This window comes from Nansenia antarctica, assembly GCF_963989245.1.
Source record: "Nansenia antarctica genome assembly, chromosome: 5".
NCBI classification, from domain to species: Eukaryota; Metazoa; Chordata; class Actinopteri; order Argentiniformes; family Microstomatidae; genus Nansenia; species Nansenia antarctica.
In genome coordinates, this window is record NC_137690.1 from 62336305 (window position 1) to 62350157 (window position 13853).

Sequence of the window (13853 nt, forward strand, 5' to 3'; positions counted from 1 at the left end):
AAGAGACGGAGGGATGAATGAAATATGGACATATTATGGAACATCAGTACATTCGGTCATTTGAGTACAAATCTACTCAGCATCTACTCAGCAGAATATGAATCAAGTGAGTTTCAACCATGAGCTGTGTCATACATCAAGTGTTGATGCCTTTTTAATGTGGCCCAATAGCTCAAAGTGCCCTATCTAGACTGCATATATAATGCTGTACACAAATATTTTTCCAAGGCTAAACCAGATTTTTAGTTCCAATCTACTCGAGGTAGAGACAATCTGGTCTTTTTAATACAAACTTTTAAATCTTTTTAATACAGAAATGCTTCTACTACAAATCTACCAAGGGAAACCTCAATAACTCAACACAATTATGGAAAACCATTATATTCATGAATTCTTCTAACACAAACTCCTTTGGTCTCCTGCTGAAATTGACCTCAATCTCAATAGGCGGGAGGGGCAAGAATAGTCTGCTTAACATGTTTAATGAGCATCTTGCTAAGGCTGGTCATTTATTTCATAATTAAGCCATCCTAACATCTCCACAGATGATCTCCAATAAGGCTGTGCATGACACAGCTGCAAGCCGCGACCTACAGCAAGACTCCTCGATTGCATTTCGCAGAGATTGCTATAAGGCAAAATATAAAATCCAGTGATAAAAACGGTCGGGCCAGATGAATTGAACATGAACAGGAAGATTGTTTCTCTCTTTCCCTCATATACTCATATATTCAGTCTTTCATTAGTGAGTAATATGATTACAAAGGTCTGGAAAGCAGCCTACATCATTCCTATACATAAGGGAGGACACTTGGCCCACTTAAACAAAACAAACCAAAAAACACACGACATTACCACACGCTAACATACATCAACATAAAATCTCTCTTAGACTACTGACACTGATATACAGTAGAGCACAGCCTATCCCTGTTCATAACACACCCAATTAAACAGGCACAACACAGGGCTCATAGCAACTAGGCCTCAAAGGACTCAATTATTGCACTCTCAACAAGCACTGACAGAGGGAGAAGAAGGAGGAGAGAGAGATGGAGGGGGGGAGGGGGGGGCGTTACAATAAAGAGAATGATGTGGGTTAGTTGTCCCTCTGCTGGAAGTTGAGAGGTTCTTTTCTATGTCCAAATGCATCGTGGGTAGCAGGACCTCATGATATCTTCATAGTAGACATCACATTTTCTATTTACTATGTTCATTGCTGTAGTGGCTCTGTCTTACAGTGAAATAAACCCTTCTAGGGTTTAGTCAATTTGGTGAATCATCATTCCTCTTGAAAGAGGAGTGGAAAAGATGTGTCTTGTTCTCGATGGGGAAAATGAAACAGGTCATTATCATTTATGTTCCATTGTGTTGAATCACTGTAGCATTTGATGTTATTAGGACCTGAAGCCTGCAATAACTCAAAGCAAATTAAACACTGTGGGAAATAAAATATTGCACTTGCTCGTGGCTTTCACTAAATAGATCCTCTTGTTCAATTAATGTTAACATGCCGGATAATTTCCGGAAGGAAGATTTAATATGATACAACATGTTGGAGTTGAATCAATAGAGACTAGGTAAATGTCGAGAGCGGCTGATTGAGGTGATAGGGATGCTTCCTGCCAGTAAATTGACTTCTTGTTACAGATAGATGTCAGATGCAGGATGTTTGGTGATGGTATTTAGTGCACTAGGTCAACCTATCCCAAAGAGTGATTAGAGATATCATCATGTAGCTTTTGCTGAGGGCTGTTTTTGTCCGCAATTGCAATCCGTAGTCTATAGGAGTGGGTTGTTGCTGAGAAAGGGATGGTATTGTATTGATTTGCATACCAATGTGTTGCCTTGAGGAGGAAATGGGTTGAAGGGTGGAATAGTGTGTGGAATAAATGATAAAAGGCAAAAGGTAATCTGTAAATTCAATTAGGGAATCCAAACGTACAGCAAAATGTGCTTTTCAAATCGTTTCTTTTTTTTTCTTTTTTTTACAATATACAGTACAGTAAGTCTGGTCAAGAGGTCATTGTGTCATGTACACACCCACCCAGAGATGCCTCTTTGTGTGTGTGTGTGTGTGTGTGTGTGTGTGTGTGTGTGTGTGTGTGTGTGAGCTGTGGGTTGGAGAGTGATGGAGGGGGAGGCCAGACCCCTTCGTTCTCTTTCTGGAGTGTGTGTGTGTGTGTGTGTGTGTGTGCGTCTCTTCCTGGAAGGAGAGATGACAGGGAGCTGTGCTCTAATGACTTGTCATATCTGATGGCTTATCCAGGGTCCTGCTCCTGTGTGTCCTTGACTGAACCAGGATGTATGGGCGCCCTGCGACTCACAAATCCTGATGATGTCCTTTGGATAAAAAACGAGCTGTTAGTTCAGAGGATGTAGTGTATTCTTTCCTTCATGCGCAGCTGAGTTGTTGTGTGTGTGTGTGTGTGTGTGTGTGTGTGTGCGCGCGCGTGTGTATGTGTGTGTGTGTGTGAATATGTGCGTGTGTGTGTGTGTGTCTGTGTGTGTGTGTGCATTCGAGCGTGCGTGCATGCATGTGCGTAATGCGTCTGGGTACTGTGTGTGGGTGTGTGAGTGTTTGTGTGTGCGTGCATAGGTGTCTGTGTATGTGCATGAGTGCATTATACAGTGTGCATGCGTATCTGTGTCTGCTCTCTAAAGGCCCTGGCCTGATAAGGAGCTAGCAGCCAGCTTGTAGCTGAGCTATATGACATCGCGCCAGTTACGGGCCTCTCCAACGACAGCAGTGAGCAGATGGGTGCTCTGATTAAAACCGGGTTATGACAGAGCATTAGATTAAAGAATGACGGCAATAAAAGCATTTTGGCTCCGATAACAAAGGGTGCAATCTAAAATACAGCACAGCAATGTTGCACGATTTGCATATTTAAATGTGCACAATGTTCAGGGTTAGCTGCCCGGTCTAATGATGCATTTAGCTCTTAATAAATCAGTTAAGGCAGCTTCCTGCTGGAGCCCCATGGGGGTTGGGAGTGTGTGTGTGTGTGTGTGTGTGTGTGTGTGTGTGTGTGTGTGTGTGTGTGTGTGTGTGTGTGTGTGTGTGTGTGTGTGTGTGTGTGTGTGTGTGTGTGTGTGTGTGTGTGTGCGTGCGTGCGTGCGTGCGTGCGTGCGTGCGTGCGTGCGTGCGTGCGTGCGTGCGTGCGTGCGTGCGTGCGTGCGTGCGTGCGTGCGTGCGTGCGTGCGTGCGTGCGTGCGTGCGTGCGTGCGTGCGTGCGTGCGTGCGTGCGTGCGTGCGTGCGTGCGTGCGTGCGTGCGTGCGTGCGTGCGTGCGTGCGTGCGTGCGTGCGTGCGTGCGTGCGTGCGTGCGCGCGCGCGCGCGCGTGTGTGTGTGTGTGTGTGTATGTGTGTGTGTGTGCACTGTACCGTATATAAGTGTGTCTGTGTCTGTGTGGAGGTTTGGTTCTGCTCAGCTGTGGTACTTTGAAGTCACATCGTTTGAAGTTTAGTTTCGAGGGTTGTCCTAACCTAAACCATTCTCCTGTAAGAAAAGAGTTGGAACTTTCAACCTTTCGGTGATTCTGTCCACTTACTGTAGGTTGCAGAATGTTCCCGGGAGATGACCGTAAAAAAGTTCACTGTGGCTCAGCCATCTTGTTGACTCTGTACAATGCCATAATACAGCCATGTGTCACATGGGGCATTAAAGGGCTCGGGGGGGCTGAGAGATAGATACTGTATGTCAATTACTGAAAATAGAATCAATCCTTTGTCTAACGGACCCTGGTGATTGCTTTTTAAATCAGTATCCCCCCACCAAGGGAATACCAGTATAGTGTTATACATAATAGACTCAATGCCATCATCAATGTGGGTGTATGGCACAGCGGTGTCATGGCAGGGCAATAGGCCATGGATGTGGAAGAGGGATTAGAGTTTGACTAAATAGGATTACAGTCATGAAGAGCAACAGCCACATCAGAGGGTGGCACACAGACATATTCAAATAAATGGACTGCACTTATATAGCGCCTTATTTCAAAGCGCTTTAACAAGAACAAAACATCCAAACACACACAGATACAGAGGGCATTTATAGTTTCCATGTGACTTTTGGTACTGGTGCCCAAAGCCTCAGACTTTTGTTTTCATCTCAGAGAACAGCCCCCAAAAGCCCAGGGCCATGTTCCCCCAGGGCCATGTTCCCTAAGGTCCTACTCTGACCTGGGGAGATTTCAGGGAGTTGGGATATGTGAGACACGGTCTGGTGAAAAGGGCCGCATGTAGGCAATTCTCATGTGTTTTCAGTTTTTTGAAAGTTATAACAACCAACAGTTTTAGGATCACTATACTATAGTGATACTTAGAATTAGTGAATTGGATTCACTGTCTAATCTGCCTTAGGCAACTGGGTAAGTGATGCATGGCTTGTAAACAAACTTACATTTTAGGACGTGTTAAAAAAAAAAAGGACTGTGTGATCATCTAATTATGTGTAGTTATGTGTGTTTAGCATGTTGATGTTTTATCAGCATGTTGTGATGTGCTAAACATGCAGTTAGATGTTCATAGCGACTTTTTAGTGCTAGCCTACTAGCAGCTGTTTTGTGTGTGTTTTGATTCAGAACGCGTTTCTCCACTATTTGGTTTGAATTCAAATAAGCATATATCTTCTTCAACTATTTTTATTTCAATGTATCACACGTCATTTGTTTGCTTACAATCTGCACTTTCATAATCTGTAAAAGACTGAAAAATGACCCTGCCCTACTTAAGGACTTTTTAACCAGACCCTGTTACTATGTACAGCACCCATCCACTTGTTATGTTACACAAGCATGAACACACAAACTGTTAGTAACTTGGGTTAGGGATCACATTCGCTGGTGTGCTCCTCCCTGCTCTCCCCTAAGAGAACAGGGAGGAGCACACTGATGGTGGAAATAACACACACACAAAAAACACACTGGTGATTTTGCCCACAAAAAGTCTGTAGTGGGACCCGCTCTCTAGTGGAAAAGCGGCATGAATAAAAGATGAACTTTTAATTAACCAGCAAAAGTTTATCCTACTTCCCTCGATTGTGTTATTTCTGTCCATGTACTGTAGCTTATCTGACGTATTCTATAAAGACACACAGCGGTCTTGTGAGGTGGGATGAGGCAGCAGAGAGGAAGGTCCCAGGCAAGCAGTCATGCAGTGTGACTGTACAGCTACAGTGGCGGTGGTGTGGCGGTGGTGATGATTCACTCACACAAGCGCAGTCAGGCAGTCAGGCATACAGGCAGGCAGGCAGACAGACAGACAGACAGGCAGGCAGACAGGCAGGCAGGCAGGCAGGCAGGCAGACAGGCAGGCAGGCAGGCATACAGCAGGCAGGCAGACAGACAGACAGACAGACAGACAGACAGACAGTCAGGCAGGCAGGCATACAGGCAGACAGACAGACAGACAGACAGACAGACAGGCAGGCAGACAGGCAGGCAGGCAGGCATACAGACAGGCAGGCAGGCAGGCATACAGCAGGCAGGCAGACAGACAGACAGACAGGCAGGCAGGCATACAGACAGTCAGGCAGGCAGGCATACAGGCAGACAGACAGACAGACAGACAGGCAGGCAGACAGACAGGCAGGCAGACAGGCAGGCAGGCAGGCATACAGACAGTCAGGCAGGCAGGCATACAGCAGGCAGGCAGACAGACAGGCAGACAGACAGACAGACAGACAGACAGACAGACAGACAGGCAGGCAGACAGACAGACAGGCAGGCAGACAGACAGGCAGGCAGGCAGGCATACAGCAGGCAGGCAGACAGACAGGCAGACAGACAGACAGACAGACAGACAGTCAGGCAGGCAGGCATACAGGCAGACAGACAGACAGACATACAGACAGACAGACAGACAGACAGGCAGGCAGACAGGCAGGCAGGCAGGCATACAGCAGACAGACAGACAGACAGACAGACAGACAGGCAGGCAGACAGGCATACAGCAGACAGACAGACAGACAGACAGACAGACAGACAGACAGTCAGTCAGGCAGGCAGGCATACAGGCAGACAGACAGACAGACAGACAGTCAGGCAGGCAGGCATACAGGCAGACAGACAGACAGACAGACAGACAGACAGACAGACAGACAGACAGACAGACAGGCATACAGCAGGCAGGCAGACAGACAGGCAGACAGACAGACAGACAGGCAGGCAGACAGGCAGACAGACAGACAGGCAGGAACCCCAGGGTCTTCCTCCTGCCACCATAGTCGGCTTCATGTAGGTCAGCCTGGGCTGGGGGGCAGCCCTCCTTCCAGCACCCCCCACCCCTCTCTCAATCACTCCAACTCTCTCTCTCCCCCTCCATCTTTCCCTCCCTCTCGTCCTTCCTCCCATTACTCCCTCTATCTATTTCGCGCCCTCCCTCCCTCCCTCCCTCCCGTCCCCTCTCTTTGCTCTTTCTCCCTGTCTCATCTCTTCTCTTTCCATGACATCTTCTGTATCTCTACTATCCCCAGCTAAATACTGTCGCTGTGACTCTGTTATGACTGAGCGGTCCTAAAGGGTGGTGTCACAACCAGAGGGTGGAGGGGAGGGAGGGGGTAGAGTATCAGGCCGCAGCACAGGAGTCCCTGTCCCCTCGCACGTCGAGGCAGACAGGTGGCCCTCACCCCTGGGGATGTAATGTCACCCAAGTGAATTCCAGCTGACCCAATCCAATTTCTGTTGGGATGGTTTTCACCAAAACAGCAGCGCTGTCGCAAGCATTTCTCGATCCCCTCTTTGAATGTCATACACTTTATATTCCCTCTGATTGAAAAGCTGGGTTAACATAGTTTTTTATCCTGTACAAGTGAAACGGCATTGATTTCTCCTCGCCCTCCCTTCCTCCCTCCCTCCCACTCCCTCTGATTGTTGTAGCTTTCCCTCCGTCGTTTTTCATCTCCATCTTTTTCGTAGTTTTTTGAAAAGTGACATAAATCTCTGCCATCAACTCCAGAGCTTTTTTCCTCTCTGCTGTGGAATCTTCCCTGTTGTAATTGCCACTGTGTGTGATGGAGAGCCTCTGTCAGGGGGCTGATAGCTCACACACAAACAGACACACACACACACACACACACACACACACACACAACCTCTGTGTGCAGCAGCTGTTGCAGACAATGAGTGAGCTCTCTATTTCCTCCTCCTGGCTCTCTCTCCTGTTGGTCCCACTCCTCCTTTCCCGATCCCTCCATCCCCTAATCAGGGAACCAGGGCCTACTCTTCCCCCAGCGACCCCTCCCCCCCTCTTCTCCCCAGTGAGAGAGTGCTGCCCAACCTACCTTCCCTCCCTCCCTACTTCCCTCCTCTCTCCCTCACTCTGTCCCTCTCTCTCTATGGACGACCTGTCAGCTGTGCGCCCTTCCCAGCCCTCTATGAACAATTACATTAGACAGGTAATGCGCTGAGAAATGACAGCAGCCGCCACCGCCGCTCTTGGCCGCCCTGTCCGCATGCTGTTGCCCATGCTGTTGCCTGGCAACCCCCAGACAGCTTCCCTGGGATAGGCAAGAGTTCCTGATTGGTCCTGAAGGGCTGGAAACGGCTGCCCAGACGCCCCTTTACTTCATTTAGCTTCATCATTAGCATTGTTATTAGTAGCAGTCAGAGTATCGGTGCTACCACTTTGGTTATGGTAGTGCTGCATAGCACACACCCACTTGTCCTCTCTCACCCATCCTTCCTGTCAATCTCTACTGTCACTATCCCACTAAAGCAGAAATGCCCTACACACTTTTCTTTTTTTTTTTTTTTAAACAGTCAAAGGTTTGGACACACCTTCTCATTCAATGGTGTTTCTTTATTGATATATTATTTTCTACATTGTAGATTAATACTGGAGACATCAAAACCATGAAAGAACACATATGGAATTATGCAGTAAACTAAAAAGTGTTAAACAAACCAGAATATGTTTTATATTTTAGATTCTTCAAAGCCACCTTGTGCTTTTTTTGTGGTTTTCTCCCACGTACTCTAGAGAACAGAATGCTGGGCGATGTTCACAGTTTCCTTTTCCACTGACACACACACACACACACACACACACACACCAAGCTGATTGAGAGAATGCCAAGAGTGTGCAACGCTGTCATCAAAGCTAAAAGTGGCTACTTTTACTTATTTTTCTACAATGTAGAAAATAATTTTAAAAAAATAAAGAAAACCATTGAATGATAAGGTGTGTCCAAACTTTTGACAGGTACTGTATAAAAAAAATAATTATTAAAAAAAACGATAATACATTGAGCCGGGGCTGCAACCAAACTCTGCATAACTTGACCAGGACGAGGTTGACGACCCAGCTGTGCTAGACCAGGTTCATAATGGGACCATGAGAAGCCTCTGTGTGCCTCCGTTCTTCCACCGGCCTGACAGTAGGGATGAATCATAAGCCCCAGTGTTCCACGGAGCATCTCTATTAGGAGCATACGTCCTCTATCCCTATGTGAATCTGGCGAAGAACAGTATCGCCTTCACTGTCACCCCCCCCCCCCCCCACCCCAGTCTGTTGTGGCTCTTCTTTATTTATTTTTTATTTATTTTTGCGGTCACCTGGAACCTTCTGTTCCAGTCCTTGAATATCACCCATCGGAGATATTTGGCATGGACATCCCAGAATACTCCCATGAAGAGGCACAGTGTTGCTTTGTGTGTGTTTTCTGGAGGTTTACAGCACACAGGGTGCTTTGTCAAACTATGTGCACTCTGAGTGGTCTTCTCTGCTGTATGCCGGAGCAATGATAGGCTTTTATAAACTGCCTCCCCTACCTACTGTACAGTATTTCCTTTTAAGACATCAGAGGTTCCGAAGGTCTTCTTGGCACAAGAAGGGTTTGCTCTGAGGTTTGCTCTGAGGTCATAGCTTCTAATACAGGATCCTCATCTGTCATTTCAAAGCACGGGAACACTCGCTATGCCAGATGCTGTGTGCTTTGTGTTTGTGGAATGCTGCGAGAGGACAAACAGGAAATATGGCCTATGGCATACTCAACTGTGAAAATCCTGATCTCAAACATTAAAACAAGCTCAAGAGAGGCAAATACATCTAAACACAGTTAAGATTAATGAGCCGTAGATGTATGTTGTAGGCATACTGTACTCTGTAACTAATGTTTCAAGGAGATTGATTGGTGACCTTTCTACCCTAGCCCCAGTCCCCGCTCTACTGTAATTCATGTATTAGAATGGCTCACCCATTTCTGGTGATTCCAGATGCTATATGATGTAAAGCAATCTTGGAAAAGCGACAAAGCCGTAGAGAAGGTGGTGACAGACAGTTGTAATTTCCATTAATGTAGATAGATATGGAGATGGTGGGTGGTAACGGGGCTAATGCGATGTGCACATCACATATACTGTCATATAAAGGCGACTGTGTGTGTGTGTGTGTGTGTGTGTGGGTGTGTGTGTGTGTGGGTGGGTGTGTCTCTGTCTCTGTGCCTGTACCTGTGCCTGTGCCTGTGCCTCTGTCTCTGTCTCTGTCTCTGTCTCTGTCTCTGTCTCTGTCTCTGTCTCTGTCTCTGTCTCTGTCTCTGTCTCTGTCTCTGTCTCTGTCTCTGTCTCTGTCTCTGTCTCTGTCTCTCTCTCTGTCTCTGTCTCTGTCTCTGTCTCTGTCTCTGTCTCTGTCTCTGTCTCTGTGCCTCTGTCTCTGTCTCTGTCTCTGTCTCTGTCTCTGTCTCTGTGTTTGCGTATTGTGTCCGTGTCCTGAAAACAACAGCAGGCACGCCGAAGGTGTCACTAAGTGGGGCAGACTAAACTAGGCTGCAACGTCGCCGCCGTGTTTCACCAGAGGACAGAAGTAAACCCAGTATAGCTTTTCCTCTCTACTTCAGTCGACGCCCTCCTCCCTCCCTCCCTCCCTCCTCCCTCCCGCACTCCTCTCTCTTCTCTTCTCGCCTCTCCTCCCTTCCTCCGCCTCTCTGCGCCCGACTCGCTCCCGAGAGGACGCATTTGTGCCGTGACCCTGATTTTCTGATGAAATGACGGCTTATTTGCTCATAAACATGCTGTCATTAGCTGGGCCTAATAAATAACGGTAAATAACCCCACAAACAGGCAGCAGAGTGTCAGAGCCCCGGCCTCTCTCTGTGATTTATAAGCGCGGCCCCAGCCATGTCCTGCAAAACCTTAATTGTGTGTTTATTAAAGACTTTGAAAGCCCAGATAGAATGCCACCCACCCCCCCTGCGAGAGAGGTCACATGATGTGTTTTCATTGCTCTAATAGCTGCCCAAGGCACTAATTTGGCCTGTAAGTCACCTGCAACATCAGTCGAGAAAGAGAGAGAGAGAGAGACGGGGGAGGGGGGTAGAGAAAGAGAGAGAGAGAGGAGAGGGGAAGGAGGGGGGGAATCTAAATCAACCCAATTAATAAAGCCTTCTTAGCTCTGACCATTAGCATCTTAAGCCAGGATTAATGCAACTTTAAGGAGAGTTGAAGCTAGCCTGCGGCGCCGTGGCACGACTCAAGTTTGATTATAGACCTGAATGTTTGATCACTGCCACCATCCATTTGACCCGTCAGCAGGCAGCGGTCATTCAGGAGAAAACCGTGTTTCTTTTGTCTGTTCAATTGCTTTCTCCACGTGCCAGAGAGTGAGTGAGTGAATGGGAAAAGGAAAGAAACACCTGCACAGAGGGAAATTAGCATGGCCGCTAATGGGCTTCATCCATCTCAAATGTACAGCTATTTTAGTTTACTGACTTCAATGTTCCCCCTGGGAAAAATGCGCTTATAGCATTAACACAGAACAAATGGAGTACTGTACTGTATATACCCAATGGAGCTACAGTGAAGTTCATTTGTTTTTCACGTGGGCCGAAGACAAGATTTTTGTGTCCCAAGATTATACTATTATATTATGCTAAGATTATACAATTAATAGTAATTACTATTTCAAATAAAACATCATATATTATATATAAACATAATGATTATGGTTTCTGTTCCTCTTGTTGTTGTTGTTGTTGTTGTTGTTGTTGTTGTTGTCGTCATCGTCGGCATCATTGTTGCTGTTGGTGACCCTACGGTTGTTGTCATGGCTACACCCCACTCACCACCCCCTGTTTCTTCCCTGTGTGTGTCCACAGGCGGACCCCCAGGGGCGTGACATCGCCATCCGGCCCTTCCTGGAGCACTGTGAGAACACACACATGACCATTTGGCTGGGCATCGTCTACGCCTACAAGGGTCTGCTGATGGTGAGTCGGGAGCAAGTCTCAATCTGCATACTCTCTACCCTTCTCCTCTCTACTGTCTACTCCCTACCCTTAACACTCTACCCTTCACACCCTCTACCCTTCACACTCTCTACCCTTCACATCCTCTACCCTTCACACCCTCTACCCTTCACACTCTCTACCCTTAACACTCTACCCTTCACACCCTCTACCCTTCACACCCTCTACCCTTCACACTCTCTACCCTTCACACTCTCTACCCTTCACACTCTCTACCCTTCACACTCTCTACCCTTCACACCCTCTACCCTTCACACCCTCTACCCTTCACACTCTCTACCCTTCACACTCTCTACCCTTCACACCCTCTACCCTTCACACCCTCTACCCTTCACATCCTCTACCCTTCACACCCTCTACCCTTCACACCCTCTACCCTTCACACCCTCTACCCTTCACCCTCTCTACCCTTCACACTCTCTACCCTTCACACTCTCTACCCTTCACACTCTCTACCCTTCACACTCTCTACCCTTCACACTCTCTACCCTTCACACTCTCTACCCTTCACACCCTCTACCCTTAACACTCTCTACCCTTCTCCTCTCTACTGTCTACTCCCTACCCTTCACACTCTCTACCCTTCTCCTCTCTACTGTCTACTCTCTACCCTTCACACCCTCTACCCTTCTCACACTCTCTACCCTTCACACCCTCTACCCTTCTCACACTCTCTACCCTTCACACCCTCTACCCTTCACACTCTCTACCCTTCACACCCTCTACCCTTCACACTCTCTACCCTTCACACTCTCTACCCTTCACACCCTCTACCCTTCACACTCTCTACCCTTCACACTCTCTACCCTTCACACTCTCTACCCTTCATACCCTCTACCCTTCATACCCTCTACCCTTCACACTCTCTACCCTTCACACTCTCTACCCTTCTCCTCTCTACTGTCTACTCTCTACCCTTCACACCCTCTACCCTTCACACCCTCTACCCTTCACACCCTCTACCCTTCACACTCTCTACCCTTCACACCCTCTACCCTTCACACTCTCTACCCTTCACACCCTCTACCCTTCACACTCTCTACCCTTCACACTCTCTACCCTTCACACCCTCTACCCTTCACACTCTCTACCCTTCACACTCTCTACCCTTCACACTCTCTACCCTTCACACCCTCTACCCTTCACACCCTCTACCCTTCACACCCTCTACCCTTCACACCCTCTACCCTTCACACTCTCTACCCTTCACACTCTCTACCCTTCACACTCTCTACCCTTCACACTCTCTACCCTTCACACCCTCTACCCTTCACACACTCTACCCTTCTGCTCTCTACTCTCTACCCTTCTGCTGAAGTGCACACTGGCTCACTCTCCCCTCTCCCCTACGTCTCCGCTGGTTCACTCTCTTTTCTCCCCATTCTCGCATGCGTCGATGAGAATTTAAAAGGAATGGTCTAAGAAATATGTTGGAAATGTGTAGTGTAGTACATGCTAACACCCATCTGTAGGAGGAAGTGCTTCAGGCTGAAGAATGAATGAATGAATGAATGAATGGACTTTATTGTCATTGCTACAGTACAGGTACCAAACAACGAAATTTAGGAGGGGTGGCTCCCCTGGTGTTAGGAAAAGGGGAAAAAAAAAAACTTTTAAAAAAAAAATCACAAGAAGGGAAGGAGCTGGTTTACATAAATAAAGGCTATGTACACAATCCACTGTACTATACTGTACAGATAGACGACTAGGGTTGTCATATTGCACAATAGTATTGTTTCACGTTATTTAAAGTGTCACAGTTTGCAGGCTTGAAATGTACATGTTTGTGCCTCAGCACTACACCTGGTATACACCTGGAATAGGTCAGAACCCAACTGTTTGTGCATTGTGCAACTGCATTGTGTGGAGAGTTGAACCCCACAGTGAAGGACAGAGTGGTCCCCCAGTGAACATTTTGTGACAGTCAAAAAGCTCTTTCACTTTATTTTTTAGGCCATTGTCCTTCACTGTGGGTTCACTCTGTCCTTCACTGTGAGTTCACTCAGTTCATTGTGAGTTCTTCAGTGTAGGGTCACTATATCCTACACTTTGGGGTGACTGGCCTTCCCCATCACCGTGGGAGAGAGACAGATTCAAAGGAAAGACAAAAGAATCCCATCTCAATGGATCTCATGAATTTTGAATTGCTCCTATTGTGGACACTGATAATGCTGGCTGTTGGATGAAAAGTGTGTGTGTGTGTGTGTGTGTGTGTGTGTGTGTGTGTGTGTGTGTGTGTGTGTGTGTGTGCGCGTGCGTGTGTGTGTGTGTGTGTGTGTGTGTGTGTGTGTGCTTGTGTGTGCGTGTGTGACATCTATGAAAACTTTCCTCTTCCCCTCCACTGGCATGTTTGAATACCTTAACTTAACTAGCCAAGACGAGTTAATAATTCAGAGTTTGAGTCCACTTATAGCCATGAAACACGGAGGGAGAGCAAAAAGTGAGACATAGGCGTCAGACACAGTTCCTGTGTCTGAGATAAACTGGGACAGCACCGAAGCAACCAAGGGATGACTCATCTCTCCAATGACACAAACACAGACGCACACACACACACACACACATACACACACGCACGCACACACAGACACGCACACATGCAAATAGA

General features: G+C 47.2%; 1 protein-coding gene across 1 annotated transcript in view; it reads left to right on the forward strand.

The window, feature by feature from the left end:
• The window catches only part of gabbr2 (gamma-aminobutyric acid (GABA) B receptor, 2), a gene marked incomplete at both ends in the record, with an annotated part of 193725 nt that overhangs the window by 167075 nt on the left and 12797 nt on the right, over nucleotides 1-13853 (forward strand). The window contains one exon of the mRNA XM_080530897.1: nucleotides 11096-11206. Within this exon, the coding sequence (XP_080387023.1) occupies nucleotides 11096-11206 (111 nt within the window). The remainder of the gene's footprint in view (nucleotides 1-11095; nucleotides 11207-13853) is intronic.